This window comes from Hylobates moloch, unplaced genomic scaffold (assembly GCF_009828535.3).
Source record: "Hylobates moloch isolate HMO894 unplaced genomic scaffold, HMol_V3 SCAFFOLD_13, whole genome shotgun sequence".
In the NCBI taxonomy this organism is placed as follows: Eukaryota; Metazoa; Chordata; class Mammalia; order Primates; family Hylobatidae; genus Hylobates; species Hylobates moloch.
Window position 1 is genome coordinate 34,263,563 of NW_026652288.1, and position 27,384 is coordinate 34,290,946.

General features: G+C 52.6%; 1 protein-coding gene and 1 long non-coding RNA gene across 3 annotated transcripts; one reads left to right on the forward strand and one right to left on the reverse strand.

Moving 5' to 3' along the window:
• Positions 1-5,974: 5,974 nt before the first annotated feature.
• CADM4 (cell adhesion molecule 4) lies at positions 5,975-23,504 on the forward strand. Of its 2 annotated transcripts, XM_032172713.2 has the most exons (9): positions 5,975-6,102; positions 18,139-18,285; positions 18,611-18,763; positions 19,011-19,145; positions 19,637-19,801; positions 19,924-20,014; positions 20,606-20,778; positions 21,625-21,753; positions 22,421-23,504. In XM_032172713.2, the coding sequence occupies exons 1-9, from the start codon at positions 6,039-6,041 to the stop codon at positions 22,528-22,530; spliced, it is 1,167 nt and encodes a 388-aa protein (XP_032028604.1). In that variant the 5' UTR covers positions 5,975-6,038; the 3' UTR covers positions 22,531-23,504. The 2 variants fall into 2 exon arrangements, with proteins under 2 accessions (XP_032028604.1, XP_032028605.1); XM_032172714.2 differs by lacking the exon at positions 21,625-21,753 and having other exon boundaries at positions 5,998-6,102; positions 22,421-22,894.
• Positions 12,932-26,712, reverse strand: LOC116480587 (uncharacterized). The gene is made up of 3 exons (XR_004251331.2): positions 26,225-26,712; positions 16,957-17,160; positions 12,932-14,461 (listed from the first exon to the last, which is right to left on the reverse strand). It is a non-coding gene; the product is annotated as an uncharacterized LOC116480587 (long non-coding RNA).
• Positions 26,713-27,384: the final 672 nt, after the last annotated feature.

Genomic DNA, 27,384 nt, shown 5'->3' on the forward strand with positions numbered 1-27,384 from the left:
GCAATTCGGGAGGCTGAGGCGGGCGAATCACGAGGTCAGGAGATCGAGGCCATCCTGGCTAACACGATGAAACCCCGTCACTATTTAAAATACAAAAAATTAACCGGGCGTGGTGGGTGCCTGTAGTCCCAGCTACTCAGGAGGTTGAGGCAGAAGAATGGCGTGAACCCAGGAGGCAGAGCTTGCAGTGAGTCAAGATCATGCCACTGCACTCCAGCCTGGGCAACAGAGCGAGACTCCGTCTCAAAACACACACAAAACACACACACACACACACACACACACACACACACACACACACACACAGAAACTTAGGCCAGGTGTGGTGGCTTACACCTGTAATCCCAGCACTTTGGGAGGCCAAGGCAGGCATATCACTTGAGGCCAGGAATTTGAGACCAGCCTGGCCAACACAGTGAAACCCTGTCTCTACTAAAAGTACAAAAAAAAAAAAAAAAATAGCCAGCTGTGGTGGCGCTCCTCTGTAATCCCAGCTACTCGGGAGGCTGAGGCATGAGAATTGCTTGAATCTGAGAAGCAGAGGTTGCAGTGAGCCAAGATTGAACCACTGCACTCCAGCCTGGGCAACAGAATGAGACTCTGTCTAAAAAACAAACAAACAAACAAACAAACAAAACACACACACACACTGGAAACTTGTTCTCTCACAGTTCTGAATGCTAAATGTCCAAAACGAAGGTGTTGAAGTCTCAGGGGAAGAGCCACGCTTTTAAAGTGTCAGGGGAAGAGCCATGCTCTTAAAGTCTCGGGGGCTGACGCCTGTAATCCCAGCACTTTGGGAGGCCGAGGCGGGTGGATCACCTGAGGTCAGGAGTTCGAGACCAGCCTGGCCAAGAGGGTGAAACCCCATCTCTACTAAAAATGCAAAAACTAGCCAGGCATGGTGGCGGGTGCCTGTAATCTCAGTTACTCGGGAGGCTGAGGCAGGAGAATGGCTGGAACCTGGGAGGCAGAGGTTGCAGTGAGCCGAGATCATGCCATTGCACTCCAGCTGAGGCTGACAACAGACTCAGTCTCAAAACAAAACAAAACAAACAAACAAACAAAAAAGTTTCGGGGGAAGAACCCTTCCTTGCCTCTCCTTTGCTTCTGAGGGACTGCCAGCAATCTTTGCCATTCCTTGGCTTGTAGCTGCATCACTCTAATCCCTACCTCTGTCTTCCAATGTCCACCTTCCCTGGGACTGTGGCTATGTCTCCAAATATCTCTCCTTATAACCCCATATCAATCACTGGATTTACAGCCCACTCTAACTCAGCATGGAAACACTTGTCATTAATTTAACTAAATCTGCAAAGACTTTCTGGCCGGTCGCCATGGCTCACACCTATAATTCCAGCACTCTGGGAGGCCAAGGCGGATGAATTGCTTGAGGGTGGCAATTGGAGACCACCTGGGCAACATGGCAAAACCCCATCTCTACAAAAACTGCAAAAATTAGCTGGGTGTGGTGGCGCTTGCCTGTAGTCCCAGTGACTCGGGAGACTGAGGTGGGAGGATCGCTTGAGCCTAGGAGGCAGAGGTTTCAGTGAGCTGAGATTGTGCAACTGAACTCCAGCCTGAGCGACAAAGTGAAACTCTGTCTCAAAAAACAAAACAAAACAAAACAAAAACAACCTACCTTATTTCCAAACAAAGTCACATGCAAAGATACCAGGGGTTAGAAGTTAATCACATCTGGGCAGGGTGCAGTGCCCCACACCTGTAATCCCAGCACTTTGGGAGGCTGAGGTGGGCAGATCACTTGAGGTCAGGAGTTTGAGACCAGCCTGGTCAACATGGTGAAACCCCGTCCCTACTGAAAATACAAAAATTAGCTGGGCATGGTGACACGTGCCTGTAATCCCAGCTACTTGGGAGGCTGAAGCAGGAGAATTGCTTGAACCAAGGAGGCGAAGGTTGCAGTGAGCCAAGATCATGCCACTGCACTAGAGCCTGGGTGACAGAGCGAGACTCAGTCTCAAGCAAACAAACAAACAAGTTATATTTGCAAAGACTTCATTTCCAAATAAGGTCACAGGTACAGATACCAGGGGCTAGAACTTCAACATATATTTTAGTTGCAGGACACTATTCAAAACCCACAACACCAAAACCACCAGCCTTAGATATATGGCTCTTGGTGCCCCTCCCCTCCATCTCCAGCTGTTCCAGCTAGTTCATTTTTGGCCCCAGTTCATCATGAAGCAGATACACACCAATCCTGCTCCAATTCCTGACTCACAGAATCATAAAATTAAAAGGTTGTTGTTTCACACCACTACGTTCTGGGGTATTTTGTTATTCAGCGATGGTTAAATGGAACAGTAATTTTTGTTTGTTTTTAGCTAACTTTCCCCATTATAATTGCCAGGGAGGGCAAGGCTGTTAATTTACTTGATAATTTATTCCTAGTGCCTGGAATATGGCAGGTGATGAAGAAACAAAGGAGAGAAGGGGCTGGGTGCAATGGCTCTTGCCTATAATCCCAGCACTTCGGGAGGCCAAGGCAGGAGAATTGCTTGAGCCCAGAAGTTCAGGACCAGCCTGGGCAGCATAGCGAGAGACCCCGTCTCTACATTAAAAAAAAAAGAAAGAAAGAAAGAAAGAAAAGAAAAAAGGGAAGGAAGGAAAGACTGCATCTTCTATGGCAACTTACAACAAAAATTGGGCCAGAAGTATATCTCCCATGATGCCCTACAGCAGAGACGAGGCTAAAATGACATTTTCTGAGATGCTCCGTATTATAATTGAGGATAATTTCACCTTTCCCATAATTCCCTACAACATATTGAGGCTAGGACTGCATTGCTTATGAAACCCTATGGCAGAGATTGAAGGTTAGGATTATATATCCCATGATACCCTACAGTGGGGATCAGAGGATAGAAATACTTATTCCATGATGCCCTCCAGCAGATATTGAGGCTAGGGACAAATTTCTCATGTCCTATACCATAGCTTGTGATCAGGGCCTCATTGTTAATGGCTGTGAAGTTTTTGTTCAGGAATCTTTGGTTGCAAGAAATAAAATCTGTTTGTGCTGACTTCAGCAAAAACAGTGTTATTGGAAGTTTAGAAACCAGGCAAGAGCTAGGTCTCCGAGTCTCACCAGGGACAGGCAACAATTGAAAAGCTGTGTGAAATAAAAGTTGTCTCTCTCTTGCAGAATCTTAATCACCCCAAATGTGAATCTGGCCCTAGGGGTATCTGCCAGCCATCTTGCTACAGGAGGGGAGTCATGCACCCTTAGGACAGAGATTGACAGACCTTGCCAAAGCCAGCCATACAGGGACTTTTTGTTATGTGTGAACCAGTTCTCTTTCTCTCAAACCAGTTGGGTTGGACTTGCTGTCACTTGCACTAAATCCCTAATGGACAGGGTACCCTGAAGTAGGATGGGGACAGGATCACTATTCTATTTATTTTTATTATTATTATTATTATTATTATTATTATTATTATTATTTAGACTGAGTCTCTCTCTATCACCCAGGCTGGAGTGCAGTGGCGTGATCTCAGCTCACTGCAACCTCTGCCTGCCAAGTTCAAGGGATTCTCGCGCTTCAGCCTTCCGACTAGCTGGGATTACAGGCACGTGCCACCATGCCTTGCTAATTTTTTTTTTTTTTTTAATAAAGACGGGATTTCACCATGTGGGCCAGGCTGGTCTCGAACTCCGGACCTCAAGTGATTGGCCCACCTCGGCCTCCCAAAGTGCTGGGATTACAGGCGTGAGCCAATGCGCCCGTCAGGACCACTATTCTCGTGATGTCTTCACATGGAATGGTGGGACTTAAGGATGACAGGTGAGAACCAAACCAACATCTCCCAAGGTTCCCCTTCAGTTGGAGAAGGAGACATCTGTCAGAGCCCAGAGTGAGGGGGCCTATTGGCTCCTGTGGGAAAAGGCAACTACTAGTTACCCCTTGGACCAGTATTCCAAAGGCAGATCAAACATTCCTCTCCCATCTAGCAAAAGTCACAGAATGGGAGCCCTGGAAGGAGGATTAGAGACTATCTTTTCCCAAGTCTACAGAAGCTGGGAAGCTGAGGACTGAAAAAGAAGGAAGTTGCTCAGGGCTATGGATCTGGGGACACAGGGGCAGTTAGAAGCTTGGGCTCTGAGGACAGAGACAATGCTGGAGCCATCGTTCTGGGGACGCAGGAGTTGATAGGAGCTTGGACCCTGAGGACAGAGAGGATGCTGGGAGCCATGGTCCTGCTTCACAAGGGTTGATGGGAGCTTGGACCCTGAGGACAGAGAGGATGCTGGGAGCCATGGTCCTGCTTCACAGGGGTTGATGGGAGCTTGGACCTGAAGGACAAAGAGGATGCTGGGAGCTATGGTCCTGAGGACACAGGAGTTGATGGGAGCTTGGACCCTGAGGACAGAGAGGACACTGGGAGCCATGGTCCTGGGACACAAGGGTTGACGGTAGCTTTGGTTTTGAGGTCAGAAAGGATACTGGGAGCTGGGTACTGAGGACAGAAAGGGTGTGTGAAGCTGAAGTCCCTTGTGGGCCTGGATATAAAAATTTTTAGTAAGAATAAAAAGTAAGGATTTTCAGCCAGACGTGGTGGCTCACGCCTGTAATCCCAACACTTTGGGAGGCCAGACAGATGGATCACCTGAGGTAAGGAGTTCAAGACCAGCCTGGCCAGCATGGCAAAACCCCATCTCTACTAAAAGTATAAAAATTAGCCAGGCGTGGTGGGGGGCGCCTGAATCTCAGCTACTCGGGAGGCTGAGGCAGGCATCGCTGGAACCTGGGAGGCAGAGGTTGCAGTGAGTCAAGATTGTGCCACTGCACTCCAGCCTGGGCAATAGAGCAAGACTCTGTCTGAGTGGGGAGGGGAAAGAAAACTGTTCATAATTGGCACTTCTGGACCTCAGTTTACCTGACAAATGGGCATGAGAGAGGTCGAGGCCTTCTTTCCATGGTTTCTCACTCTTTCTGGGTCCCATAGGTAATGATCCCGCATCAGGTCTACAGGGTGTCACAGAAGTAGGCTCAGGGAAACCCACTCCCAGGAGGAAGAAGGGACCTAAGTCTGGAGGGGTGAGTCAGCCTCAAAGATGGGGAGAGAGGAAGGGCAGAGGCAAATACATGCAGAGAGAGGGAGAGAGGCAGGAAGACGGCAGGGAGGAGAGGGGACGCCAGGGCCTGGAAGGTGTTCACAGGAGCCTCTCCCTCCTGGGACGCAGGATTCAGGCTTCCTTCCAGTTAGTTCACTTTCAGGGGGCCCCTCCCGAAGAACGACGCGGAAACACGGGGTTTTCAGGTCAGGACAGGAGAGAGGGAGGAAAGGAACTGACCCCACCCCACTTCTGAGCCACAGCCTCGCCCTGCCCTGGGAGATCCTTGACCTGCCTCGACCTCCGGACCCTCCGGACCTCCAGCTGCAGCCTCCCCTGTCCCGGTGGCTCAGCTCACAGCCTCTCGCTAGACTCCAGACACCCACCTGCCCGCAGCACGCCTCTCACACTCACCTTTCGCACGTCGCACTCCCTCCCTTACGCTCCCCCGTCACGCTGGACACGCTCTCCCTTCGTACACACCGCACCCCACGACGCCCACGCCCCCACCCTCGCACAGCCTCCAGCAACACCCTGCCACCCTCCCCTCCGCGCAGCGCACGCACCCTGCAGGCCAGCAACTCCGCACCCTCGCGCGCAGCACCTGGGCCCGCACGCAGGACCCACACCCAACACCCCACGTTTCCCGCTCTCCCCCAGATCCCCCACCTGCTCCCACGACGCTGTCGCCCTCCCGCGCACCCCTTCCCGCCCTCCTCACCCCCTCTCCTCTCCGGCGCTCGCACCCAGCACCGTTCCCCCACCGTGCCGTCCCCCCCATTGTCTCCGGGCCTCTCCTCCGTCTCCCCCTCCCCTCCCCGGCCCCGGCCCCGCCCCGGCCTCGGCGCCCCGCCCCCGGGCGGGCAGGGGGCGGGGCGCGGGGGACGGGGCGGGCGGCGCGGGCGGTGCAGGCGATGGCCGGTGAGCGAGCGGCGGCGGCGGCGGCGGCGGCGGCACCATGGGCCGGGCCCGGCGCTTCCAGTGGCCGCTGCTGCTGCTGTGGGCGGCCGCGGCGGGGCCAGGTAGGGTCGGGGGCCGGGGTCGGTCGGCCGGCCGGGCTGGGGCGGGGGGCGCGCCGTGGTGACAGCCCGGCAGCCTCGGGGCCGCAGAGGCCGAACAATGCGCGCGGGGCCGGGCCGGGCCCCCTCCCCGGGACAAAGCGCAGCGCGGGCCGGGAGCTGGGAGCGACGAGCGGGGGAGGGGGCGCGGGCCCCGGCCTCCGTGCCGCAGCCCCCCCACCCGCGCAGGCTGGATCCCGGCGGGGACAAAGGGCCCGAGACCCCCCCACACACAAGTCCGCCTTCCCCAGGCCGGTCCCGCTGTCCTTCTGTCCAGTCTCTGCGTCCCTCTGTCCGCCCGTCTCTCAATCCCCCCGTCTGGTTCCTCGTCCCCCTACCCTTGTCCTCTGTCCCTCAGTCTCGAAGTCCTGTCCCTCCTTCTGTCTGTCTCCCTCTCTCCTTGCCTCCGTGTTCCTCATCTATTCTGTCTTTGTCCCCTACCTCTGTCCCCTGGTCTCTGTCCCCTTTTCCTGGGTCACTCTGTCCCCTCCATCATCCTCTCTATTCTCTTTCCCCCGGATTTCTGCCCTCCCTCTCTGCCCCTATTCTTGGTCCCTGTCTCTGTCTCGCTGTCACCCTTGTTTTTCTGTCCCTTTTTCTCTGTCCCCTATCTGCCCCATCCCCTTGTCTCTGTCCCGTCGTTCTGTCACTCGTTTCTCTAACCCTTTCTGTTACCTGTCTCTTTCCCCCTTCTCTGTTCCACTATCTCCATCCCTGTCTTTCTGCTGTGCCTCCTCCCTCTACCCTTACAGCCTCCATCCCGGGATCTCCCATTCCCATCCTTTCTTCCTCCCTCTCTCTATCCCTCTGTGCCCCAGGAGAGAATTCTGTCAGGCAGGGCATTCTAAGGAGCCCTGGGGGGGAACATCTGTGTGCATGTGTGCGGGGAAGTGAGAATGGGGGACCTTGGCGTGTAGGCATACACGTGGATTCAGCGAATGCCTCTCCAAACCCTCCTCACCCATTCACACATCCAGGCTTGACTCACAGAGAAGCCCCTGTCCAGGACATCCAGGGAGCCATCCACATACCCTCATCACACACTGTGAGAAGCTGGAGACCCCCAAAGTTGGGTGACCCTGAGACTGGGGACAAGGTCAGGAAATGTCACCCCCACACACTCTCTCACACTGTGTAAGTCTCGAACCTGCCACGGGTCACCCCTCCCTGGTGGATAAGGCCACTTTTGGAAGGAACAGAGGATTAGAAGGTGGCTAGGCAGAAGCAGGAGGGCTGGGTGTTCTGCAGAGTTGTAACCAGGTGGCATGGGGCTGGCGGCCTGGGCTTAAATCTTGGCTCTTGCCATTTGCCATCGCGGCCAGTGGTAAACACCTCCCTCTCTCCAGGCTTCTGTTTCTCTTTCTGTAAAGTGAGGATGTTGAACTCAGTGACCTGAAAGGGAACGCCAGCTCAGACCGTGAAGGGGTTTCTGGCAAGTTGAGTGTGGTTACATGTTCCCCACTCCAGGGTTTGAGGCAGAGCTATCCTCACCTCAGCCAGGGTGAGGGGCAAAGCTGTCCTCTCACTGTCTTTCTTTCTTTCTTCTCTAGTCTTCTGTGACTGCTTTAGAACTTGCATCATTACTTCCTTTCTTTGCAACAGACATGCCACAATTTCCCAGATGAGAACTTTGGTACCTCAGTGACATTTCCATCAATTTTAATTTATCTTTATTTTTTAGGCTAAACACCAGGCTTATAGAATCCTGGAACTAATGAATCCAGTAAATAAAGAACCTGAGGGTACTTTAGAATGCTGACATCTACAGGATTCTAGAATCCAGAAGGCTTTAGAATCTTGACACCTTTAAAGTTCTAGAACCGTGATGGTGTTAGCATGCTAGCATCTTGACGTCTTAAAAATCGTGAAATCTTGATGTCTTGGAGTTCCTGGATCTTGACATCTATGACATTTAGAATCTTGACAGCTTAGAATCATCAGACTTTGAATTCTCATGATCAGAATATAGCTTCAGGTGACCACCCACCCCGTGCAAAAGCCTTTCTCTGGTGCTTCTGGTAGTTAGGTCTATAGCCCTGTCCCTCGTTTGCTTTCCAAGTCACTGCTTCCTGGCACCCTAATCCTCGCTGTAAACTTTCTCTAAAGTAAATAGTATGTGGCTTTTACAAGTAGAAACTGAGCTTGGTGTCATGGGAAGAGCTCCCAGCTGGGAGCTAAGGAACTTGGGTCCAAGCCTTACCCAGGACCCTTTAGTATAATTTTGCATCAGTCCTTGTCCCTCTCTGGGCCTTATTTTCCCCTTCTGTAAAGCATGGGGTAGGAGGCTGTAGCATGTGGTCTTGGAGGGTCCTTCCTGCTCTCTTTTCCATTGGATATTTCTGAGTGGCCTTGGCTACCACATTTTAGGGGGTATCTGTTTTTCCCACATTTCTCTCTTAGTCACTCTTTCCTCTCTCACCTTGCCCAGCCAGCAGGAATCGGGGGAGATGAGGTGCATTTGCGCCATTTTAAAAACATGTTCTCTCTCTCCTGGTTCATTCATCTTCTGAGCATAGCAGAAGAAGATGATGAGATTTATGCCCAAAGAAGAAGGATCCAGGGTGGGCAGAGGAGAGGAAGTGAGAAGGAGGGATGGGTTGCCTGCCCAGGGATGCACCCAGGCAGAAACGGGGACCCGCAGCCAGAAACTGGGTAGAACAGAAAGGAGCAGAGGAAACAGATATCCAATACAAAGAAAGAATAGAGAGGCTGTTAGGAGTTGAGGGGTCTTGTGGAGGGGGCAGTTGTTGGTCCCCAAATAATGTTTCCTTCCCAGAGTGACTCACTTTTTCCTGCTAAAATTCTGACCAGCCACTCTGAGAACAGGGGGACCCTCCCTCCATTGTGAGTCACCCTAAGGAACAGGTTTTGGAGGTTTCTATCACTGACCCCCCCCCCCACCCACCCACCCATGAGCCAGGCGCCTGGGTCCCCACAGCCTGGGGGTGGGGGTCAGGTTCTGCAATGGATTCCAAGACCTTAGACACAGCAGGGCTGGGGCCTAAGGCTGGGTTAATGTCGTGCGAGCCTGGCCTGTCCCCATCTTGGAGAACACAAAGGCAGCTTTCTCTCTCTGGGAGGGGTGGGGGGCGGCCTGGAGACAGTCAGACCCGCCAGCATCCAATGGCCTGTGGCACCAGAACGGAAGCACCCACTGGTTTCCGCCTGTGCAGACCCCAGGCCCATAGGGAGCAGGCACACAGTGCTCCTCCGTGGGCACCCAGTGGGGCAAGGGGCAGGCGCCGAGCCTGGGCTCTTCTGGGAAGGGGGAGTGAATAGAGGGCACTGGGGGTGGAGGTTCAGACAGAGGGAGCTCAGTGCAGGCCTGCACCCTTCCCGGAGCAGGAATTCCTCCCGTACCCCACACCCAGGGAGGACCTCTGGGGGACTCCTCACTCCCTGGCTGGGCCTGAGGCCTGGAATCCAGGGAGTCCCGAATATCCCAGGAATGTGGGGGCCACAGCAGGGACTTTGTGTGTGAGGCTGCTGACTCACCCCTACGCCCCCACCTGATGCCTAGGTCCCCAGATGGGAGGGGACAGAGGGTTGAGGAAAGGCAGGACTGTGGTTCTAGGCGTTGAGGACTGGGGAGTTAGAGTCAAAAGTTTTCAGGAGAGGAGGGGCTGGATCTGATGGAGGAGGGGCTGGGGGCCTGGACTAATGGGTCTGAAGGAGGAGGGAGCTAGGGTCTTAGACTCCTGGGTCTCAAGGAGGAGGGGGCTGAGGTCTTAGGCTCCTGGGTCTGAGGGACAAGGGGCTGGGGTCTTAGACTCCTAGGTCCTGGGAGGAGGGGGCTGGGGTCTTAGACTCCTGGGTCTGAGGGGGGGGGGGGCGGGGGGCGTGGACTGCTGGGGGGGAGGGGGGGGGGGGCTGGGGTCTTAGACTCCTGGGTCTGAGGGAGGAGGGGGCTGGGGTCTTAGACTCCTGAAGTCTTCTTAGACTCCTGAGTCTGAGGGAGGAGGGGGCTGGGGTCTTAGACTTCTGAGTTTAAGGGAGGAGGGAGCTGAGGTCTTAGACTCCTGGGTCTCAGCGAGGAGGGGGCTGGGGTCTTAGACTCCTGAAGTCTGAGGGAGAAGGGGGCTGGGGTCTTAGACTCCTGAGTTTAAGGGAGGAGGGAGCTGGGGTCTTAGACTCCTTTTCTCAGGGAGGAGGGGGCTGGAGTCTTAGACTCGGGTTTAAGAGAGGAGAGGGCCGAGGGCTGGCACTCCTGTGTCCGGAAGGAAAAGGGGGCTGGGAGTCCACACTCCTAGGTCTTGAGGGAGGAAGGGATGAGGATACAGACTCCTGGGTCCTGAGAGAGGAAGGGGCTGGAGGCGGAGGATTCCACTCCAGGTTTCTGAGGGAGGAGGGGCTGAGACCCTGATGCCTAGGTCCTGCGAATACAGGCGCCTTCACAAGGCTGAGCTGGGGAAGAATTGACGCTTTGTGCGAGGATGTTCGGACTCCGCCATTGATGGGGGGCTGAGGGGGGGTTCGGTCAGGACGCAGGGATGTACCACCTCCCTAGGGGAGGAAGGGGGAAGGAGGCAGGATGCCAGGAGCCCCCTGGGGAGCGGATATAGAGGGGGTGGTGGTGACCTTCCCGGAACTATGACCTTGAGACTCCCTTGGGTATTCGCTGACTCAGGACCCAGGAAGCGCTCCCCCCACCCTGCTTAGTCTCCGTGGAAACATCCACCAGCTGTGTACTCTGGACCCCTGGCTCCTGGGTCCTGAAGGAGGAGGGGGCTGGAGGCCCAGACTCCTGTGTCTAAGCTAGGAGAGGGCTGGGGGCTCTGACTCCTAGGTTTGAAGGAAGGGGCTGCTGACAGCCCAGACTCCTGGGTCCTGATCGAGAAGGGGGCTAGGGGTCTGGATTTCGGGAACCTGAGAGAGGAGGTGGTTGGGGGCTGAATTCTTGGGTCTAAGGGGGAAAGAAGCCGGGGTTCCAGACTCCTGGAACCTGATGGAGGAGGGGCTGGGAGCCTAGACTCCTGGGTCCTGGGAGAGGAGGTAGTTGGGGGCTGGATTCCTGGGTCTTACGCATTACCTGCTCCGCCACTCTTTCCCAAACCCTCCCCTGTCCCTTTTTCCAAGCACCATCCCCATGACGACTCCTGGCTGTCAACACAGTTTAAAGGGCCAGTGCCTCAGTCCCCAAAGCTCAGCCCCTCTCTGACCAGAAAGTCCCGCCCCCACCACCGCAACCCCCCAAACAAAAGCTGCTGAGACATTAATATTCCAGGCACAGATACTGTTGGTTACTGACTCCTCAGGAGGGGGAGGGAGTAAAACAAAAGCCCCCCACCCTCACCCCATGTGCACCCTCAAGCAGAGAGCAGGGGATAAATTTGGTGGGGGTAGATCCAGAGGAACCTGATGGCTCCCAGGAGATGGTGAGTTTTCCCACTGACTTGCCTGGGACCCGCTAAGCCTCATTCTCCACATCTGTAAAATGGGGGGCTAGCACTGAACCAGCCTTGAGGTCCAGGATCTACGGATAGAATTCGAGGTGTTTTTAAAAGCACCAGAATGTGCATGCCAGTTTTCACATGCATGGGCATGTTTCCGGAGGTTGCACTAAAACAGCCTTGCAGAGAGGGCTCCCTGAGCTTCAGGCACGGGGCTCATCCTTTCGAGGCAGGCACTGGCATCATTCCCATTTTATAGATGGGGCAACTGAGGCTCAGAAAGGTAAGGTCACTTGCCCACAGATCACACAGATGGCAAGTGGTTGAGCTGGGATCAACCTAGGTGTTTAAGATGAAAATAATGATGTCACAAAGTTGTCAGGCTGAAATGAGATTCTGTCTGGGCCAGCTGCAGTGGCTCATGCCTATAATCCCAGCACTTTGGGAGGCCAAGGCAGGAGGATTGCTTGAGCCTAGGAGTTCAAGACCAACCTGGGCAAGATATTGAGACCCCTATCTCCAAAAAAAAAAAAAAAAAAAAAATTTTTTTTTTTTTTTTAATTAGCTGGGCATGGCTACGCACTTCTGTAGTCTTAGCTATTTGGTAGCCTGAGGTGGGAGGATCGCTTGAGCCCACGTGTTCAAGGTTGCAGTGAGCCATGATTGCACCACTGCACTCTAGTCTGGGTGACAGAGTGAGACCTTATCTCAAAAAAAGAAAAAAGAAAGAAAGAAAGAGAGAGAGAAAGAAAGAAAGAGAGAGAGAGAAAGAAAGAAAGAAAGAGAGAAAGAAAAAGAAAGAAAAAAAGAGAGAAGAAAGATAAACAGATATCCCATCTGACACATGTAATTCACGTAGCAAGTTCCCCAGACACTTATCAGGTGCCAAGCACTCTTCTGGGTACTAGGGGTGCAGCAGTAAACCCATTGGATTATATCCCTGCCTTCCTAGAGTATACATTCCAGTCATGAGTGACAGACAGTAAACAAATAAGCAAATTAATCTGATGATTCCAGTGAAATCTTCGTAGAAGAAATAAAGCAATGGTGAGGAAATAGCAAGTGTCCTGGACCAGGCGCAGTGGCTCACACCTGTAATCCCAGCACTTTGGGAAGCCGAGGCAGGAGGATCCCTTGAGCCCAGGAGTTGGAGACCAGCCTGGGCAACATGGAGAATCTCTCTCTCCACAAAAAGCACAAAAATTAGCCAGGTGTGGTGGGAGGAGCCTATAATCCCAGCTACTCGGGAAGCTGAGGTGGGAGGATGGCTTGAGCCCAGGAGTTCGAGGCTGCAGTGAGCCATGATTGCACCACTGCACTCCAGCCTGGGCGACAGAGCAATACCTTGTCTTTTTTTTTTTTTTTTTTTTTTTTTGAGACAGAGTCTCGCTCTGTCACCCAGGTTGGAGTGCAGTGGCTTGATCTCGGCTCACTGCAACCTCTGCCTCCCTGGTTCAAGCAATTCTGCCTCAGCCTCCTGAGTAGCCAGGGCTACCACTGCCTGGCTAATTTTTGTATTTTTTAGTAGAGACAGGGTTTTGCCATGTTGGCCAGGCTGGTCTTGAACTCCTGACCTCAGGTGATCTGCCCACCTTGGCCTCTCAAAGTGCTGGGATTACAGGCATGAGCCACTGCATCAGGCTGACTTTGTCTCTTAAAAGAAAAGAAAGTGTTCTAAAGGTGAAGGGATGAGCAGTGAGGGAAGGCCTCTCTGAGAAGGTACTGATATGATTTGAGACCCAAATGGGAACAGGAGTCAGCCCTGGGAAGACAGAGGTTGGGAGGTGGGGAGAAGAATATTCCAGGCAGAAGGAAGAAAAGGGAAAAGGCCCTGTGGTGGGAACGAGCTCAGCATGTGTGAGGGACAGCAAGGCTAGCAAGCCCAGAGTGAAGTGAGGTCAGCGAGGGGCCAGGCCATGTAGCACCTTGAAGTCCCTGGGAAGGGGTCTCTATGTTACTCTACGTGTTATAAACAGCCCTCGGAGGGTTTTAAGCAGAGAAGTGAACTGATCTGATTTACCTCTTTGAAAAATCCGTCCGGCCACTGGATGGAGAATGGCCCTGGAGGAGGCAAACAGGGACGCAGACAGACCCACGAGTAGGCTCTTGCAGAGTCCAGGTGAGGGATGATGCTGGATGAGAGTGAGGGTAGGAGAGGCAGACAAAGGTGATGAGATCTGGGATATGTCCTGGAGGTAGAATGGACAGATATTGCTGATGGAATGGATATTGGGGATGAGGGAAAGGGAGAGAACTTGAATGATTTCTAGGTTTTTGACCTGAGCAACCAGGTGGATGGTGGTGACATTTATTGAGATTGAGAAAATTTGGGGAGGAAAATATCTGGGGCAAGGATTGGACATGTTAAGCTTGATATTCCAGGAGGTGCTAGATATACGTCAGTGGCTCAAATACACAAAGTGCTATAGTTTCAGCTACTCATGAAGCTGAGGCAGGAGGACTGCTTGAGCATAAGAGTTTGAGTCCAGCCTAGGCAACATAGTGAGACCTCATCTCTAAAATAAATTAAAAAAATTAAAATACTCAAAGTGTTACACTCAAACATAAAGGAAGTCCAGAAGTAGGAGTCAAGGGCTGTTACAGCAGCTCCACATCTTCACCAGAGACTCAGGCACCTTCCAGCTCTTGGTTCCGCCATCCCCACTGCTCTTGTCCTCATGGTTCAATATGGCTGCCTAAATTCCATGCATCACACTGCTAGTTCCAGGTGGCACAAAGGTGACTCAGTAGAAAAAGAGTTTGTCCACCTGTTTCAGGAAGTCCTCTCAAAATTGTCACGCAACATTTTGGCTTATATCCAACTGGACAAAATTTTATCAGATGGCTTTACCTTGCTGCAAGGAGACTGAGGAATGCCTTTTTCTGCTGGACATAGTGCAACCATAAAATACAACTAGTGTTCTTTTCTTGTACTGAGGAGAAAGGGGAAAATGGATGTCAGAATAGGAAGCCAGAAGTCTCTGTCTCCACCCCCCAGAAATAATATTTTCTACCCCTCAACTTCCAAATTAGGTTACCTACCCTCTTACAGAAAACATAACACTTTTTTTCTTTTTTTCTTTTTTGAAACGGAGTCTTGCTCTGTCACCCAGGCTGGAGTGCAGTGGCGCGATCTCAGCTCACTGCAACCTCCGCCTCCCAGGTTCAAGCGATTCTCATGCCTCAGCCTCCTGAGTAGCTGGAATTACAGGCGCCCACCACCACACCCGGCTAATTTTTGTATGTTTAGTAGAGACGGGGTTTCACCATGTTGGTCAGGCTGGTCTCGAACTCCTGACCTTGTGATCCGCCCACCTCGGCCTCCCAAAGTGCTGGGATTACAGATGTGAGCCACTGTGCCCGGCCACATAACACTTTTGATTACAGTGATTGGTTTCTACCTTCCCATAAATCTTAAAGGGCAGGGACCCCATCTAACTCATCTCTGACTACTCAGCCCCTGAAAACCTATGTGATGCTCAGGAAATACTCCTGAATGAATGCAACCCAGCACCTGAATGTAAAAGACATGGATAGTTATCCAGCACTTAAAGACAAATAGCCAGATATAATCATGACATTTTCCTGCTTCAAAACCTTCACTGGCCCTTAGGATGAAAGCCAATCTCCTAGGTTGGCATGCGAGGCCCATCACAAGCGGATCTCACAACCCCCTGCCAATGATGGACACTTAATCCAGACAGCCAGGAGTGGATATACAGATTCAGGATACAGAATCAGAGATTTGGACGCAGATTTTGGCGCTGCCACTCTTGGCTGTGAACTTGGGCAAGTCATTTCATCTCTGTGGGCCAATTTTCTCACCTATAAAATGGGAATGGGAGCAGGACGCGGTAGCTCAAGCCTGTAATCCCAGCACTTTGGGAGGCCGAGGCGGATGGATCACAAGGTCAGGAGTTCCAGACCAGCCTGGCCAAGATGGTGAAACCCCGTCTTTACTAAAAATACAAAAATTAGCCAAGTGCAGTGGCAGGTGCCTATAATCCCAGCTACTTGGGAGGCTGAGGCAGGAGAATTGCTTGAACCCGGGAGGTGGGGGTTGCAGTGAGCCGAGATCGTACCACTGCACTCTAGCCTGGGTGACAGAGCAAGATAATGTCTCAAAAAAAAAAAAAAAAGAAAGAAAGAAAAATGGGAATGGGGGAAATAGGGATAATAATAGTGCAGGCCAGGCACAGTGGCTCATGCTTGTAATTCCAGCACTTTGGGAGGCTGAAGCAGGCAGTTCACTTGAGCTCGCGAGTTCAAGACCAGCCTGGGCAACACGGTGAAACTCTGTCTCTAAAAAAATACAAAAATTAGCCAGGTGTGATGGTGTGCACCTGTAGTTCCAGCTACTGGGGAGGCTGAGGTGGGATCACTTGAGCCTGGGAGGCAGACATTGCAGTGAGCTGAGATCGTGCCATGGCACTCCAGCCTGACCTTGTCTCAAATTAAAAATAATAATAATTGGCCGGGCACAGTGGCTCGCACCTGTAATCCCAGGACTTTGGGAGGCTGAGGCAGGCGGATCACTTGAGGCCAGGAGTTTGAGACCAGCCAGGCCAATATGGCTAAACTCTGTCTCTACCAAAAATAAAAATTAGCCTGGCATAGTGGTGCATGCCTGTAATTCCAGCTACTTGGGAGGCTGAGGCTGAAGAATCGCTTGAACTTGGGAGATGGAGGTTGCAATGAACTGAGATTGCACCACTGCACTCCAGCCTGGGCAACAGAGCAAGACTCTGTCTCGAAATAATAATAATAATAATAATAATAATAATAATAATAATAATAATAATAATCATGCCTACCTTATACAGGGATTGTGAAGATTAAAGGTAAGTTATATGGGTAATGCCCTTAGCACAGGGACTAACACTGCAAGTACCTAATAATTGGTAGCTATGGGGGTTATTGTTATTTCGAAGACACCAGATGATGATATTGATGCTGATGATTAGTCTTGGCTTTCAGCTTTCCTAAATTCTTTTCTCTGATGGTGCTAGATTCCCCACCTTGTTTTTCTGATGGATTAATCAGCATAGGTTAAATGCTGTAACAGACACCCCTAAAATCTCAATGGCTTAACAAAAAGGTATATTTCTTGCTCATATCACAGTCCTATACAGGCAGGTCATGGGGGACAGTCAGTTAGAGACCCAAGTTCCTTCTGGCTTGTGATCCTGCCCTCCTCTAGGCTCCTTGGAGTCCTCTCTGTTCAGCCAGTGTGAAGGATTATGAGGGAGATGGGTCAGGCTGCAAGAGGTGTTTCTCTTCCACCTACATCCCATTGGCCAGAATTGGTCACATGGCCCCACCTAACTATAAAGGATGCTGGGAAGTATAGCCTAATTATGTATTGTATCAGTTAACTTTAGTAGTAGAACAGATCACCCACAACTTAGGAGCTTAAAACAACCACCACCTTATTTGTTCGTGATTCTGGGGTTCAGCAGTTTGGGCTGTATCAGATGGGCAGATCTTTTATTGGTCTCAACTGGGGTCACTTGTGTGGCTGCCGTCATCTGGTGGGGCAGCTGGGGCTGGATGATCCAGGATGGCCTCACTCACACAGCTGGCGGTTGGTGCTGGCTGCTGGCTGGGCTTCTCTTTCACCATGATCGTTCATCTGCAAAGACACTAGTCTGGGTATCTTTATGCAACAGTCTTAGGGCAGGAGTGAAAGCTACAAGGCCTCTTCAGGCCTAGGCTCAATATCACTTCTAGCAAATTCTGTTGGTCAAAGCAACTCGCAAGGCTTACCCAGACTAGTAGGGGACAAAGTGCTTTCTCAATGGGAGGAATGGCAAAATCAACTTGCAAAGGGCATGTCCAGTAACAGGAGAATATTATGGCTATCTTTGCAAACAGGCTACAACATGTGCCCAGGTGTGAAAGATGAGGCTTGGTGAACACACAGCAGTCTCCCACACTTTGTGAAGTCCTGCTTACTTTTTTTTTTTTTTTTTTTGAGACAGAGTCTCGCTCTGTCGCCCAGGCTGGAGTGCAGTGGCTCAATCTCGGCTCACTGCAACTTCCGCCTCCCGAGTTCAAGCTATTCCCGTGCCTCAGCCTCCGGAGTAGCTGGGACCACCACACCCAGCTTATTTATTTATTTATTTATTTTTGTATTTTTAGTGGAGACAGGGTTTCACCATGTTGGCCAGGATGGTCTCTATCTCTTGACCTTGTGATCCGCCCGCCTCGGCCTCTCAAAGTGCTGGGATTACAGGCATGAGCCACCGCGCCTGGCCTCCTGCTTACTCTTTAAGATCCAGATCCAATGGAGCTTTCTTGCGGAACCCTCTCTGGCTACCCATCTCTCTAGGCAGTTCTATAATAGTCTCCCCTTGCTCTGGGCTCCTAGCATGCCCTGTGCTGCCCTCATTAGAGCATATTCTACTAAATCTTGACTGCAGCTCTTTTAGAGTAGGGAGCAGATTTCCTCCCTGTCCTGGACCCCAGCCTTCAGGAAATGTTCAGTGCAATGGAATGAATGAGGGGAAAGAGAGGGATTGGAGGTTTGTATGGGGAAGAGGGAGAAAGAAAAAATTGAATTGCAGCTCTCAGTAAGTCTTCTATCCTGTCTCTTTGTCTAATCATCCAGGGGCAGGACAGGAAGTACAGACAGAGAACGTGACAGTGGCTGAGGGTGGGGTGGCTGAGATCACCTGCCGTCTGCACCAGTATGATGGGTCCATAGTTGTCATCCAGAACCCAGCCCGGCAGACCCTCTTCTTCAATGGCACCCGTGGTGAGTGCTGGGGACCAGACTCCTGAGTCTTAAAGGAAGAGAGGGCTGGGGCCCAGACTCCCATGTCCTGAAAGAGGACACACCCGAGAGTTTGGTCTCCTGGGTCTCGGAGAAGAAAGGGCTGGGGTCCTGGGCTGCTGGTCCTGCAGGCAGGAGGACCTGAATAATGCTGTGTCCTCAGGGGAGTAAATAGTTGGACACCTCAGAGTCATAGGTATGGCTGGAGAAAAGAGGCAGAGGGCTGGACTCTAAGCTCCTGTCGGATGGGTGGGACTTGTGAGGCCAGGACTCCCGAAATTCACACCTTCCCCCTCACTCTCTCTAGCCTTGAAGGATGAGCGTTTCCAGCTTGAGGAGTTCTCCCCACGCCGGGTGCGGATCCGGCTCTCAGATGCCCGCCTAGAGGACGAGGGGGGCTATTTCTGCCAGCTCTACACAGAAGACACCCACCACCAGATTGCCACGCTCACGGTACTAGGTAACGCCCTCCCCCTTGTCGGACGCATCCTCTCCTCCTTTCTTCTCTGCTTCTCTCTTCTCCTGAGACTTTCAGACCATGGCTATTTTTAACATCCTGGATGGGCATCTGGCTCCTGACCTCTCCCCTTTGGCCCCTGCCACCTGGGACCCTGGTTCCCTATGGTCGCTGGGAACCGGCAGCTTGATCGCTTTGAGCCCACTTTCGTGCCTTCTTTAAGCCCTTACTTCCCTTCTCCCTGCGGCAGTGGCCCCAGAGAATCCTGTGGTGGAGGTCCGGGAGCAGGCGGTAGAGGGCGGCGAGGTGGAGCTCAGCTGCCTCGTTCCGCGGTCCCGTCCGGCTGCCACCCTGCGCTGGTACCGGGACCGCAAGGAGCTGAAAGGTACCCTGGGCCGAGTGCTGACAAGGGGTGGGGAGGAGGTGGGACTTAGGAGAGGTTGTTTATATGTGGAGAGAAGCCACAGGTTTTCACAGACACTGAACATTCAATATGTAGTGGCTGATGTTGAGCGCGGTGGCTCACGCCTGTAGTCCTAGCACTTTGGGAGGCTGAGATGGGAGGATTGCTTGAGGTCAGGAGTTCAACCTGGCCAACATTGTGAGACCCCATCTCTAAGTATATATATAAATTTATGTTTTTATATATATAGCAATTAAATGGATTGATAGACGAGAAAGCATGAGCGTGAAAGAGGGAAGAGCTTTGGGAGGAGGCACGTGGGCTTGGTTAGGGGAGGGGCGTAGCTTGGAGGACAAGAGACGAGGCCTGTGGGTAAGGGGTGGAGCTTGGCAAATAGCCTGCTTTGGCGTTGGCTCGGGTGGGTGGATGGAGCCGGAATCGTGGCCTGACAGTGTCTGACTGGGGTGTGGCAGGAGTGAGCAGCAGCCAGGAAAATGGCAAGGTCTGGAGCGTGGCAAGCACAGTGCGGTTTCGTGTGGACCGTAAAGATGACGGTGGTATCATCATCTGCGAGGCGCAGAACCAGGCGCTGCCCTCCGGACACAGCAAGCAGACGCAGTACGTGCTGGATGTGCAGTGTAAGTGACCGGCGGGCCGGGACCCAAGGGATCCCAACGCCAGCCACCCGCACCCGGGAGAGTCCCCCTTGTCCCGCGTGATGGCTTGGAAACTACTCTCTCTTCTTACTTTTGCCTAACAGACTCCCCCACGGCCCGGATTCATGCCTCCCAAGCTGTGGTGAGGGAGGGAGACACGCTGGTGTTGACGTGTGCTGTCACGGGGAACCCCAGGTGAGCTCTGGGGGCCTCCTGCGTCCTCAGGAGGAGAAAGCTGGGGACCTGGAAGAACAGGGACCAGGGCCTTGGACTCCTGGGTCCTAAGGAGGAGAGAGCTGAGGACCTGGACAAACAGGGAGCTAGGACCTGGATTCCTGGGTCCTGAGGGAGGAGGAATCTGGAGGCTCAGACTCCCCAATACTGAAGCTGTGCAGCCTCGGACTGCTGGTTGCTGAGGATGGAATGGCGTGGGAGGGCTATAATTATTATTATTATTATTTTTTAATTGTAGTGACGGGGTCTCCCTGTGTTGCTCAGCCTGGTCTGGAACTGCTGGCCTTAAGCAATCCTCCCGTCTCAGCCTCCTAAAGTGCTGGGATTGCAGGCATAAGTCACCATGTTCAGCCTAGGCTAGAATTCCTGAGACCTTGGTGATGGGTGGAAGTAGGCCCAGGACTGTTGGTTTTCCAGAAAGGAAAAAGATAGCAGGAAGCCTCTTATTTGGAGGTCCCTGCAGGATAAGAGTTGCATGTCTAGATTCTTGACAAGTCAGAATTGGGTGCTGGCACCTGGGTTCCTAACTCGCTGTACTTTATCCCCACCCAGGCCAAACCAGATCCGCTGGAACCGCGGGAATGAGTCTTTGCCGGAGAGGGCGGAGGCCGTGGGAGAGACCCTCACGCTGCCGGGCCTGGTATCCGCCGATAACGGCACCTACACTTGTGAGGCGTCCAATAAGCACGGCCATGCGAGGGCGCTCTACGTACTCGTGGTCTACGGTGAGAGCAGACTGTGGTCTACTGCGGGCAGGGCTCAGGGCGGGGGCGGGGCACCAGGGGGCGGGGGCGGGGCTTGAGCAAAGAGGCCACATAACTCAGGGGTTCGGCAGCCAACAGAGTTCTTGTTCTTTTGGGACCAGACTGGCCCGCGGGGCTCAAATTCGGGTTGGCTGCATTCTGTTGCAGATAACCGAACCTGTCTGCGCCTCAGTTTACCCATCAGTAAAGTGGAAATAATAGCACCTATATAACAAGGCTGTTGTGAAGATTGTATGAGCTAAATATGTAAAGTGGTTGGAATGGGCTCTAGCACACAGCCGTTCTGTGTTTAGCTCTATGACGGTGGGGCAGAAATTTTGGAAGTAGTTGGGCCCAGCACTTTAAATACTTGGAGCGTTTTAGACAAGGTGGGAAGGGACTTGGACCTGTTTCTTGGACTCTGTTTCTTAGCGGAGGAAGAAACTTGAGTCAAAAGAAAAGGGATGACTGAGTGCGGTCGCTCACGCCTCTAATCCCAGTACTTTGGGAGGCCTAGGCCGGAGGATCGCTTGAGCCCAGGAGTTTAAGACCAGCCTGGGCCACATAGCGAGACTCCCGTCTCTGCAAAAGAAAACAAGAAAAAGAAAAGGAAAATGTAACATGACTCAGGGGAGGGGTCGGGCAGTGTACAAACCAACAAGCATCTGGAAAGAGAAGAGACTACAAGGTGGCAGTAATTTTTGAGGGGTGTGGCACATAAAAGGGCGTGGTTAGACGTGTGCAGAATGGCTTAAAAGCTTGTCTGCGATGGGGTCAGACTGGGACCGTCCTCTGATGACCTGGTCCTGTGCCCTGTCCCTCTGGCAGACCCTGGTGCGGTGGTAGAGGCTCAGACATCGGTTCCCTATGCCATTGTGGGCGGCATCCTGGCGCTGCTGGTGTTTCTGATCATATGTGTGCTAGTGGGCATGGTCTGGTGCTCGGTACGGCAGAAGGGTGAGTGGGACCTGGTCTCTACGGTTGGTTGGTTGTAGGGCTCGGAAAGAGGCGGGTCCTAGAGCCAGGGTAACGAGAGGGCGGAGCCTAGACTCTGGATTCCAAATCCCGCTGCACCTGGGGCCGAGATGACAAAGGGGGCGGGGCTTTCGGCACAATACTCGAAAAGGGATAGAATTTAGAAGCTGAATTAAAAGCATAGATTTGCGGGTGGGCGTAGTAGCTCACGCCTGTAATCCCAGCACTTTGGGAGGCCAAGGCGGGTAAAGCACTTGAGAAGCCAGGAGTTCGAGACCAGCCTGGGCACCATGGCGAAGCCCCTTTTCTACTAAAAATACAAAAAATTAGGGAAAAAAGAGCATGGATTTGAATAAAACAATTTATTTTCCTAATTGCTGAATTCGCTGGGAGTAGGGCAAGGAAATACCTCCAAGAGAAAGGATAAGGGTGGCACTTTCCGTGAGCTTTTGGAGTCTTCCTAATTCTGCTTTTACCTCTTTCTCTGCCACTGTTTACCTCTTTCTCTGCCTCTCCCTCTGTGTTCTGTTTCTCCCTCTTCCTTTGCCTGGCATCTGTCTTGTCTGTCTCCCTCTTCCCCTATATTTCTGTCCAACTCCTGGGTCCACAAATATGTCCCCCCTGCCCCGGGGGTCTGTCACCCCCTCAGGTTCCTATCTGACCCACGAAGCCAGTGGCTTGGATGAACAGGGAGAAGCAAGAGAAGCCTTCCTCAACGGCAGCGACGGACACAAGAGGAAAGAGGAATTCTTCATCTGACCCTATCCCTACCCCAGGCCTAGGCCTGGGCCCGGGCTGGGGTACCCCCCACTGCCAGCTGCAAGGAACCAGCAAAGACATTTACCAGAGTCTGGGATGGTGGGCTTCTCCCCCCACCACTAACACCTCAGACGCTTGGGCAGGGATGGGGGTGTTGGATGCCTGGATCTCTGCAAGGGCCAGAAGTGAGGGCCCAGAGGTCTGGGTCCCCCAGGGGGCAGGGGCCAAAGGTCCATACCCCCCAAGTCCAGTGAGGGCAGTAGGGATTGGGTTGGGGGAAGATAACCGGGGGAAGGCCAGGACCCCTAGGCTACAAAACCAGGTCTTGTGGGGAGGGGATCAGTTTCTGGGAAGGGTGGGGTGGGCAGGGAAGGGGAACACAGATTTCTTTGGGGGTCCTAGACCCCATGCCAGCCATTGTAAGAGTTCCACAGAGCTCTGGGCACTTCTTTGCAAAGCCATGTTTGCACGGTGGGGGGATGGGTGGGGGGAGGGCGTGGAAATAGGGATTCTGTGTCTTTGTGTCATAACTTTGATGGGGGCAGTGAGGGAGACAGCCCCAACCCTTTTCTCCAATCCCCCTTCCCCAGGTTCCTGGGCTCCCCTTCTCTCTACCTTCTCCCCCAACGTCTGTCCCATCCATATTTGTCTCTCTGTCTACCCACTCCTGGGGGGGCCTTCCCCATCTCTCCTCCAGGCCCCCCGGGGAGGGGGAAAGGAGTTTGGGGAGGATTCATGGTCTTTATGGTTTTATATATAATATATTAAAAAATCAAAAGTCTGTATGAAAATATCAGATTGCACCCCCCTCTCCCCATTCCTGGCTTTTGCCCCCTTTTTCTTGTTAAAAAACAAAAAACAAAAAAAACCACACACACATTTTGTACGGGGCGGGGAGGGGAATGGGGAGGGGGTTTGGCAATCTCACTAACCACCATTAAACTGAGGAGAGAACAAGTGTTTGGGGTGGCTGTGTGTCTGTCCTGCTGTCAAGTGCTGTACCATTGGGAAGGAACTAAGGGGGAGGGGAGGGAAGAGTGTGATGGTTGCTGGTGGACAGTATAAGCCAGGAGAAGGTCCTGACCTCACTGAGGGTACCTCGACCTCCCCAGAAACCTGGGTTTGGCCACTTCTTCAGCCAAATAGTCACAGTCTTGTCTTTTTGATAGCGACTGAGCTACCCCATTCCATGGCCCGGACCCTTACCCTGGCTTCCCCCTACCCCAGACATTAGTCTCCAAGGGAACTTTGAATTAAAGTTAAACTCTCAAAACCTTTGCCTAGCTCCCCATCACCTCTAGACCAAGTCAAAGCTTTTTAGTCTGGCATCCCAGGCCTCTCATTCATTCATGTACATTTTAGATGTGTTATTCTAACTTTAAAAAATAACCTCTTACGATGTGCCAGGTGTTGCTCAAAGTTCTAGAGTCCATGGTGAATAAAACCGGCAAATGTTAGGTGTTAAAGACAGCGCTACACTAATCTGAAATCTGATCCTGCTCTAAGCACTGAGAACTCACAGTGAAAAAGGGCGACTCCATTCTTACCCTCATGAAGCTTTCATGAGAAAAACACTCAAAACAAGGAAGCAAAGAAAGTTCAGATTGTGATAAGAACTATTAATATAAATGCAGAGTATGGTGATGTGTGCCATTGTCATAATGGAAAACTTCAAACCCACAGGAGTAGACAGGACAATAACATCCCATGTACTCTTTTTTTTTTTTTGAGACCAAGTCTCCCTCTGTCGCCCAGGCTGGAGTGCAGTGGCGCGATCTCGGCTCACTGCAAGCTCCGCCTCCTGTGTTCACGCCATTCTCCTGCCTCAGCCTCCCGAGTAGCTGGGACTACAGGCACCCACCACCACGCCTGGCTAATTTTTTTTTTTGTATTTTTAGTAGAAATGGTCTAGGATGGTCAGGATGGTCTCGATCTCCTGACGTGACCCGCCCACCTGGGCCTCCCAAAGTGCTGGGATTACAGGCGTGAGCCACCGTGCCCAGCCTCTTTATTTTTTTTTTTTTGAGACAGAGTCTCGCTGGGTGGCCCAGGCTGGAGTGCAGTAGCTCAATCTCGACTCAATGCAACCTCTACCTCCAGGGTTCAAGTGATCGTGCCTCAGCCTCCCAAGTAGCAGGGATTACAGGCACCCCCCATAACCCCTGGCTAATTTTTGTACTTTTAATAGAGGCAGAGTTTCACCATGTTGCCCAGGCTGGTCTCAAGCTCCTGACCTCAGGTGATACACCCGCCTCGGCCTCCCAAAGTGCTGGGATTACGGGCCTGAGCGACTGCGCCCAGCACCATGTACTATTCATGCCAGTTACAACCACCACCAACTCATGGCCAATCCCGATTTATCCATAACTCCAGTCAAATGTGGAAGTGCTATTATGGAGAGATCAGGAAAAGCCTCTCAGATTGACATCTGTACCAAGATATGAATGGTGAGCACAAGAGTAGGTATTCAAAGGTCAGAGGGAAAAGCATTTTTAGGCGGAGGAAACGGCAAGAGCAAAGGCCCCAGATGGTAAAGAGAGTTTGGGATAAGGTGGAGCTGGACAGAAGTGGAGGGAGGAGGAAGTAGGTGGGGTCAGAAAGACAAGCACAGCCAGACCAAGTGTATAGCCCTGAGGCCATGATAAAGATTTTTGGATTTTTCCTAATGGGATCCCTTTGGGGAGTTTTAAGCCAGAATGTGACAAAGTCACTTACAGGAAGACTGGAATGTAGTCATAGTTGAACTCTAACATCGTCTATAGGACCATTTCCCGTCTCCAGTTCGGTTCTAGGCATACTAAGCTGCTCTTGCTTCCTCAATCAAAACATGCGCTTCTATTTTTTATTTTTGGCCTCTGGGCCTTGGCGCTTGCTGTTCACTCTGCCAGACCCATTCCCATTCTAGTTGGCTCCTATTCGTACTTGGCTTAAGGATCACCACCTCCTGGAAGCCTTCCTAGAACCATAGGCCGGGACAGGCGCCTCTTAGGCTCCCACAGCCCCCTGTGTTCCTCACTCCAGGTCTGACCTTCTGGGTAGTAGTTGTCTAATTAGGTGTGTATCTCCTTCGACTGGGGTGCCGTGAGTACAGGAGTATGGTTCGCTGCAGAAACCATAGAATCCGCCAGCATGGGGCCCGACACCTAGGAGATCAATAAACCTTCATCCTGGTGGGGAGGGGTCCTGGCCCTCGTGCCCTCTCTCAGGATGCAAACTGATCCCCAACGAAGACAAGGTTACCCACTTCGCGTTAGTCTGCAGTCCCTGCGCGCATGCGCTTTGCTCAGGTTGCCCCCGCCATATGCTAATCACTGCGCTCAGGAGTAAGGCCCCTCCGGGAAATATGCAAATCACTCCTTCCAGTGCGGGAGGCCTTTCATTGTCCCGCGCTAGGATTATGCAAATACGCAGGCCTCGGGCCCAGGATCCAGTCCGAACTAGCGCCCTCCGCCCCCAGCGCATCCCTGTTTTATAAGGCGCGTTCCTGCACCGCACACGCACGCGCGAACCCTTCAGCTTCTTGTTCCTTCGGGCCGCGGACTGTACCAAGTAAACCCAGGCAGCGAGGGGCAAAGCACGGCGCCCCCCGTCGACGGCCCGACGCGCATAGCCCCTCTTCCCACAGAGCTACAGGACTAGCCGTCTCACCGCGCAAGCGCCCTAGGCTCTTCACGCCCCCTGCGCGCTCTCCTACCCTACTTGCGACGCAGGCGCAGAGGCTGGGTGTGCAGCCGCCGCCGCAGAGCCGAAGCGGGGGCCGCCGGCGCCGGTGAGTGTCCCGGGCAGGGGTGCGCGGGGCATGCCGGGAAGCGGGCGCTACGGCCCCGCTGCATGATGGGAGCGACGACTCCCGTCACCGGGGAGCCGGCGGTCTGGGGCCGTGGTGACCCGAGGGCTTCTTTTTCTCCCCCTACGCGTCTATGCCGCCCTGGGGCATCCTGGGAGAACCGAGCGCTCCGCCTTGAAGCGCTGTGGGAGTCGGTCCGCTAGTCGTAGGCCTGGTGCATCCTGGGAAAGAGTGTCCCAGATCCTCGTCGAGACCGGTTCTTTTTATCCCACACCTGCTGCTGACCGTCCTGGAGGCTTGGAGCGCTTCCACACGGGGAGTCTGGGAAGGTGGTCGCTATAGGCCTAAGGCATCCTGGGAAGAACTGCCACAAGGAATTGTGGGAACTTGCCCTTATTGTCCCGTAGTGGAAGGTTTTGCCCTGGTCTCTTTGCTCGAGCATTGGAACGGGTACCTATTGTGTTCACGCGGGGCATCTTGGGAATTCGCTGCTATAGGCCCAGGGCATTGTGGGGTCTCCAGCACTGTGTTTGCCTTTCAGTTTGGCTGCCATAGGCGTGGTAGGAGTGGGACTTGTGAACCAAGGGATGGCCCTACCTGACCTCTGGAATACTCTGGAAAGGGCCTTGTGTGATGTGGGCTTGGAAAAGTGTAGGCTAATGTGTATTGTCTCCTGGTAACTTCATGGAACGTCTTGATTGCCCCAGGTGTATGGTTGCCGTATAAAATATACAATGTCTAGTTAAATTTGAATTTCAGATAAACAATTATATCCAAAAGATACAACCTTTTAGAAAAGTATGTCCCAAATATCTCATGGAACATAGCTATATTAAGTAATTCTGTGGGCTAGTTGCAGTGGCTTATGCCTGTGATACCAATACTTTGGGAGGCTGAGGCAGGAGGATCGCTTGAGACCAGGAGTTCAAGACCAGCCTGGGCAACATAGTGAGACCCCCGTCTCCACAAAAAAAAAAAAAAAAAAAATTAAGCCTGGCGTGGTGGCGCACACCTGTAGTCCCAGCTACTCTGCTAGGGGCGAGTAGGGTATCTTGAGTACAGGAGTT